The sequence below is a fragment of the Oncorhynchus mykiss genome, chromosome 10, assembly GCF_057628025.1.
Source record: "Oncorhynchus mykiss isolate SJ-2025 chromosome 10, ASM5762802v1, whole genome shotgun sequence".
NCBI lineage: Eukaryota > Metazoa > Chordata > Actinopteri > Salmoniformes > Salmonidae > Oncorhynchus > Oncorhynchus mykiss.
The window spans coordinates 60,515,704-60,523,488 of NC_143031.1; the positions used below are offsets into that span (position 1 = coordinate 60,515,704).

At 41.9% G+C, this 7,785-nt stretch overlaps 1 protein-coding gene across 5 annotated transcripts; it reads left to right on the plus strand.

The window, feature by feature from the left end:
- The first annotated feature begins 551 nt into the window (after positions 1-551).
- LOC110534381 (claudin domain-containing protein 1) lies at positions 552-7,785 on the plus strand. Of its 5 annotated transcripts, none has more exons than XM_021619223.3 (5): positions 552-818; positions 1,349-1,919; positions 2,445-2,552; positions 5,066-5,203; positions 5,369-7,785. In XM_021619223.3, exons 2-5 carry the CDS (start codon positions 1,634-1,636, stop codon positions 5,587-5,589), a joined length of 753 nt encoding a protein of 250 aa, XP_021474898.1. In that variant the 5' UTR covers positions 552-818; positions 1,349-1,633; the 3' UTR covers positions 5,590-7,785. The 5 variants fall into 5 exon arrangements, with proteins under 5 accessions (XP_021474898.1, XP_021474899.1, XP_090043375.1 ...); XM_021619224.3 differs by having other exon boundaries at positions 576-818; positions 1,352-1,919; XM_090187249.1 differs by having other exon boundaries at positions 785-907.

Sequence of the window (7,785 nt, forward strand, 5' to 3'; positions counted from 1 at the left end):
TGTAGTAACCAAAAAAAGTGTTAAACAAATCTCAAGATTTGAGAATCTTCAAAGTAGCCACCCTTCGCCTTAATGACAGCTTTTTACACTCTTGGCATTCTTTCAACCAGCTTTACCTGGAATGCTTTTCCAACAGTCTTTAAGGAGCAGTTTCACTCTGCGGTCCAACTCATCCCAATCCATCTCAATTGGGTTGAGGTCGGGTGATTGTGGAGGCCAGGTCAGGTCTAACCACTAGGCTACCCTGGGGCGGCAGGGTAGCCTAGTGGTTAGGTTGCAAGTTCAAACCCCCGAGCTGACAAGGTACAAATCTGTCGTTCTGCCCCTGAACAGGCAGTTAACCCACTGTTCCTAGGTCGTTATTGAAAATAAGAATTTGTTCTTAACTGACTTGCCTAGTTAAAAAATATATATATATATATTTGGAATGCAACCAGTGTATTGAACAGCGAATGTGTAGGCATTCATAGAATCACGTCACTGTATAGAACGGCGAACGTATAGTCAAAAACTACAAAGCCCATGTGGTAGTGGTACACTAGACGCTGTCTGTCTGATGATGCTGCTTTGACAAAAGAACCCACACCCCTCAATAGTTACCACAGCCACGAAGTCGTATTTCTACAATATTCATAAAATCAGATTTTTTTTAAACCTAACCACACTGTCAACCTTATACCTAACCTTAAATTAAGACCAAAAAGCAAAAAAAAAACATTTTTGTTTTCATGAATTGTTTTGCATATTTTGGACCAATTCTGACTTTGTGATTGTGGTAACTAGTGAAAGCCTTAAATCATCCGGAAAAGGAACGCTGAGTGAGTTGAATAGCTATTTAGTATTTGCTTTCAACGTTAGTATCGTTTAAATTCATCTGCTAGGCATTACATTCGTCAATTATTTAAATGTATGTTGGTTGTTTTCATTCACAACAAATATTATTTTTTTTTCAAGAAACATGCCGCTATCGTGGCGGTTTTGCACCAGTTAACGTTAGCTAGCTAGCAATATTAGCCTTTGATGGCAGTCGGTAGATAAAAGGCAATATATGTACTTTTTTGCCACTTTCCTCATAGCAGGGAAATAGATTTCTGTTTAGTAAGCTAGGCAGATAAATGTCATTACTTAATCATTATTACCATATGCTTATTTGCATTCGCCTTAGCAAGATACTGACAGCTAGCTAACTCCCTTTAATTTGTGCTTATACCGGTAACTTTGCTGCTTGTTAGTTAACGTTACAGGATCTTGCTGTCAGAGCCAAAATGTGCCAGTCTAAGAACTGCATTCAAATGTAGGTGAATGACAGTTTGAAATACATTTTCTTCTGATTTGTTCTCCTTCAAAGCAGTGACGCTGGCCTACTTGGTGGTTGTGAGGACCTGGACTACAAGGAAGGCACAGAAGACGACAGGCTGGAAAGCACTAAAACAATCATCATGCTCAGGAACTGTGCTTTCAATGTTAAGGACATCACTGCCATGCTGTCAAGTTCTCACTGACAAGCTGACCTCTTATAGGGCCCTTATCCCCTACTTTTTAACTTCATAGGAGGGCAGAAGTAGACATTAACAAATGAAGTAAGAGGGAAATAATTTTCACCCACAAACAGACACACTCTTGAATTGAAACCATGGTGGATAACCGCTACGCTACGGCCCTGGTCATTGGCTCTGTTCTGAGTCTGCTGGCCACTGTCTATCTCTCCATTGCTGTGGGAACACAGCACTGGTACCAGTACCGAAGTCCACCCGGCAACCATGAGGCCAGCAACGCTTCGGAGCTCCGCGAGGACTTCATCAACGGAGAGTTTGATGAAAAGACCTACAGCGACACGCTGTTCCGCCTCAACGGCACACTGGGGCTGTGGTGGAGGTGTGTGCAGGCGCCAGGCCAGTCACACTGGTTCAAAGAGCCTGGTAAGAACCTACACACACTAGAGTGGAGGAGCAGGGTCACTGACTAAGTCACATTGGTTAAAATCATCTGCTAAATGTCATTTATTATATTACTATATATTATTATGATTATATATGAATATATTATATTTATTACAGCATTCATTGCAGGTGTTGGTACAGAAACGGTGTGCTGGATAGACAGGTGGACCAGTTACACATAGCTGTGCCAATCAGTGTTCAACACCATGCTAATATTGTATTATAAAATAAAGGCCTCCTTTTTTCTGATACCCACACAGGAGCAACACTGGGTTTGATATTAGTATAAATATTTGGTGCTTACTTCCAATGAGTCTGGGGTTCAATATGATCGCAGGTTGTCGACAATGCAGCTTTTTAAAGGCAATCTCTGATTGAGTGGACATCTGCCTCGTTTAACCGTGAATGCAAACGTGTGAACATTGCCTTTTAAAAGCTGCAATGTCGACAACCCACATCAGATTGAATCCCGGTCTAACTCTGTCTCTTCTCTTGTATTCTCAGATCCTAAGATGGTAACACAGTGTGTGAGCTTCACTCTGCCTCAGCAGTTTGTACCCAAGTACAAAGACCCAGGGAATCACAACACTGGGGAGGATGTGCTTCGGACATGTGAGTCTTGCCTTGCAGCCACACACACATACAGTGCCTTTGGAAAGTATTCAGACCCATTGACTTTTTCCAAATTTTGTTACAGCCTTATTCTAAAATGGATTACTTAAAAAAAAATATATATATCCTCAGCGGTCTATACACAATACCCCATAATGACACAGCGAAAACAGGTATTTCAATTTTTTTTGCTAAAAAATGAAATACCATATTTACATAAGTATACAGACCCTTTTCTACTAGACTCAAAATTGAGCTCAGGTGCATCCTGTTTCCATTGATCATCCTTGAGATGTTTCTACAACTTGATTGGAATCCACCTGTGGGAAATTCAATTGATTGGACATGATTTGGAAAGGCACATACCTGTCTATATAAGGTCCCACAGCTGACAGTGCATGTCAGTGCAAAAACCAAGCCATGAGGTTGAAGGAATTGTCCCTAGAGCTCAGAGACAGGATTGTGTCAAGGCACAGATCTCGGGAAGGGTACCAAAACTATTTCTGCAGCATTGAAAGTCCCCAAGAACACAGTGGCCTTTCTTAAATGGAATAAGTTTGGAACCACCAAGACTCTTCCTAGAGCTAGCAGCCCAGCTCTTTGGCTTACTCTTTGGCCTGAATGCCAAGTCTGGAGGAAACCTGGCACCATCCCTACGGTGAAGCATGGTGCTGTGGGGGTGTTTTTCAGCGGCAGAGACTGGGAGGCTAGTCAGGATCGAGGGAAAGATGAATGGAGCAAAGTACAGAGAGATCATTGATGAAAACCTGCTCCAGAGCGCTCAGGGCCTCAGACTGTGGCGAAGGTTCACCTTCCAACAGGACAACGACCCTAAGCACACAGCCAAGACAACGCAGGAGTGGCTTCAGAACAAGTCTCTGAATTTCCTTGATTGGCCCAGCCAGAGCCTGGACTTGAGTCTGATCGAACATCTCTGGAGAGACCTGCAGCAACGCTCCCCATCCAACCTGACAGAGCTTGAGAGGATCTGCAGAGAAGAGCAGGAGAAACTCCCCAAATACACGTGTGCCAAGCTTGTAGCGTCATACCCAAGAAGACTCAAGGCTGTAATTGCTGCCAAAGGTGCTTTAACAAGTACTGAGTAAAGGGTCTGAATACTTATTTAAATGTGATATTTCTGTTTTTTTATTTTTAATTAATTAGCCAAAATTAGAATAAGGCTGTAACCTAACAAAGTGGGAAAAGCCAAGGGGTCTGAATGTTTTCCTAAGGCACTGTACATACACAGAATGTATAAACATACTGTAGTTCAAACAAGGTTCACTGGTTTTATTTAGTTTAAGTTTTATTAAACATTTTTTTCGTTTGTATATTATTTAGAATCTGTTTTAGGGACAGAAAGTAGACTGTGCGTGGGAGGCTAGGAGACTTGTGTTACATAGTTTTTGTGTATTTTGAGATGTCACGTCTTGCCACTGTGGGGTGGGGATGCGTCAGGTGATGGGTCAAGTCATAGGTTAGGTTTTAAAGGTAGACTCCGCCAGTGAGATGATGTAGATGCACGAAGTAAACCAGTAGTAGTGGGTCAATTTCCTCAACAACCAGCAGCATTAAAGAGCGAGGCTAAACTTCTCAGCTGTTTTAGTCCCGTAGCTACCACGTTGTAGAAGCGTGAAGCTCACCCGTATGTATACATGCACAGCTACTTTGTGTTAGAGCAAAGTCTTCCATCACGCTCATTGGATGTGATCGAGTAGTAAGGCTAACGAAGCCGACTGTTGTCGATGAGTGAAGTCTGGGGAGGTACATCTGTGACATTTAGTGGTTTTCAAACAGCAAGGCTCAGATCAACATGATGGCAGTGTCAACAAACCTGCGATTGTTTAGCTTTTTTTTTACATTTATTTTTTATGAAAGTTTAAATGAACTTTTCTAAACTCCCATATCACACACTCACCAGCAGAAAACATAGGCCTAACGTGTACAATGAATTGGTTAGAGGGGTCTAAAAGATCACTTTGATTTGTGTCCCCTTTTCTGCAGTTGCACCTCTGACTTCACTCCTCGACAGTCGGTTGCTTGAACCTTACCACTCAAACCCAATCTGTAACCCACCAGATTCAGAGGCTTGAAAAACCTGTTAGAATTTTTCCCAAAAATTTAGAGAGAAAAAAACGGAACATTTGATTTTATTTGTGTTGTTTTTGAAGTCGTATAAATTTTAGTTTTTCAAACAGGTTTGTTAATTTTATTTCAGTTTCCGGATTAGTTTTCGTTTTTCATTTGCTATAATAACCTTGGTTCAAACTGTGTTTCATAGAAATGAGAGTTTGAAACTTGGTGGTTTCCACTGTTTATTGTTACTGACAGTCATGTGAACTCATCTCTTTCCCTTTCTCTCTCAAGCAAATAGACACAGTAATACATTGGTTTGGCATTATAAAGCTCTTTCTTCAGATATTGTTCATCTGTCTACAAATCTATAAAAATAACTTTACTGGTACTGCACTTTTCTGACATTTCTAAATTGGTTTCTCTCTGTGTCTGAGCAGACCTGTGGAGGTGCCAGTTCCTGCTGCCTCTGGTGTCCCTAGCCTTGGTGTTCATCAGCGGGCTCATCGGTGTGTGCGCCTGCCTCTGCCGCAGCATCACCCCCACCCTGTGTGTAGGAGTGCTCCACCTGCTGGCAGGTTTGAGAACTACATGGATAATCACAATGCCTCTCAACACCCTTAATCCCACCACACACAAACACACTTTACACCCAACAACACATGTAAAAAGTGCTAAGGGATTCATGAAGGTTAAATGTACAATTGCATGAAGTTACATTCATTGTTGTCCTTCCCATCCAGGTCTGTGCTCCCTGGGCACAGTGTGCTGCTTCCTGGCTGGCATGGACCTGCTCCAAGGGGGCTCAGTGCTTCCCGACGGTGTGGACGGCTCCCTGGGCTGGTCCCTCTACCTGGCACTCATCTCCTCACCGCTGCAGATGATGGCGGCCGCCCTCTTCCTGTGGGCCGCCCGGAGCCACCGCCAGAACTACACCCGCATGACTGCCTACCGGGTGGCTTAAAGAGACAGGGGTTTATTTCATATGTCAGGGTTGCGTTCAGTAAGAGCATAACGTTTTGAAATGGAAAATGTGAAGTTGTAGTGTTTCCAGTCACATGCGGACTCCAATTTGTAGAAGGTGAGATTGTTTCTATGAAATGGCTACGTTTCTAAACATTTTACAAACTGCATGTTTTACTGAATGTGACCCTAAACGGCAGTCTACACAACAATGATTCATACTCCTGAGGGGTGTCCTACGAAGCAGATTTGAGTAGTTAGTTAGCAATGTAACTTTGGTCAAGTCTGAGTTCAATTCGGGATACCAGTCATACAAAAGTGGCTCATCTTTTAGCCAAATACGTACATTTCTATGGCAACGAACCCTTCAGAACTAACCTGCTCCGGGGCAGACTAACTTGCAGCTAACTCCACTTATCCTGAATAAAATTACTGAGCCTTGAGTTGAGGACCAATGAAATCAGATTCCCCTCTATCAACGATTGCGTTGTCATCCCTTTCATTTGAGGAAGACAAATGATTCAATAATTTCATCAAATGTTTTGTTTGTGTTGAAAAAAAGAAATGTATTACTTTACACATTTAGTAATAACCGAATGCATTTCAAACTTCAAGCAATGTAACACTTTTGTATATAACATCATAAATATTTTTTTGGGGGGGGTTGGAGTGGGAAGAAAGTGCTTGTGCGTGGACGAGCGCACCAAAGACGGCATTCGCGAGAAGTAATAAAACGAAGATGGCTGGTTAATTTTGGAAAACGCTGAGTAGTTTTAGCTTGCTTCGTTGGACACCCCTCTGCTCTTGGAAGGCGTCTGTCTTCGCCCAGCACCGAAGCTGTTAAAGGTCCTGATCTGGGTCACGTTCAGGGGGGTGCAATGTACTGAAACATTGTGAATAGAAATGGGATAAATAGAGCTGACATTTCTTACTCGTCATGTCAGAATATCCGAAGGCTCCACAACGTTGTGCCCTACTGAACACAACTCGAGTGATTTAGTGCCGGGCTGGGACAAAAGCCTGCACACTTTGGCCTCGCCAGGACGAGGCATGAAGAGCACAGGGTGGCCCAATCATTCACTCTGAAACAGCTACGGATTTACAGTGTTGTCGTCATGACAATCCTCCCCGTTCCTATACCTGAATGACAGATTTTAGGGTGACTGAATCTTCACAACACCTTAACTACACCCCACAGGGTGGCCTAAACGATCACTCCACCTTAAGCACAACTGTTTGACAGCTGACACTAGCCAATAAAACCTCAAACGAGACATCACCTGTATAAACATATCCTAAGAGATTCATAGAGACAAGTGGTCAATTTGATTTTACGATTCATTTCTCCCCAGCAGCATGTACTGTATGTGCATCAGGTATAACAAAACCTGTGGTTGATTATGAGAAGGTGAGGTGCGTTTTCTACATTTTTTTCTTGAAACCATTTGTTTGTAGGTGCATCTTTAGCAATGCTTTTTTTTTATTATTATTCAAGTAAACAACAGTTGGAGTCATATTTTGCCTTTGCTTCTGTTGCCATCTCTACCATTTATGAATGAAAGCTTTTTGCATCACTGCATGGATAGATAATCCTAGCCTTTTTTGTGGGTTTTCCTCAACTAAATGTTTTTTTTTTTTTGTGGTTTTGTATTATGTGATCTATAGCGCGTTGTAGTGACATGACCCCATTTGCCTACATTTCATTTTTTTTGTTCAGCAGATGAGAAATTTCTGCTTAATTTTGTCACATGTTGACTGAATGTCACCTATTGGAATGTAACCACTTCTTTGCCATTGTCATCCATCTTTGTTAACTTAAAACGTTTTGAATGTAAAGACATGTTGCCCTGTGTCGTTTTGACACCACTATAGCTAACCAGTGTTTTGATCTTCCTTTTGATGTTTATGATATTTTTTCGGTTATGTTGAAGTGTACTTACAATACTTAGGTTTTCGGAAGCCTACAGTGTTTTGAAGCCAGCTTGAAACCACCAATCACAAGACTATTGACACTAACTCCAAGTACGCTTGGTAAATGAGCACTCAACAGATATGGTTTACCGGGACACATTTTATGAAGGGTGTTTAAATGTGTTGAAACACCTTGTGGCTTTTGTGTTTTTATATGTCACTATACCTAAAGCACACTGCTTAATTGTTTTCCATAAGAATAAAGTAAACCTATGCTGACCTCCGG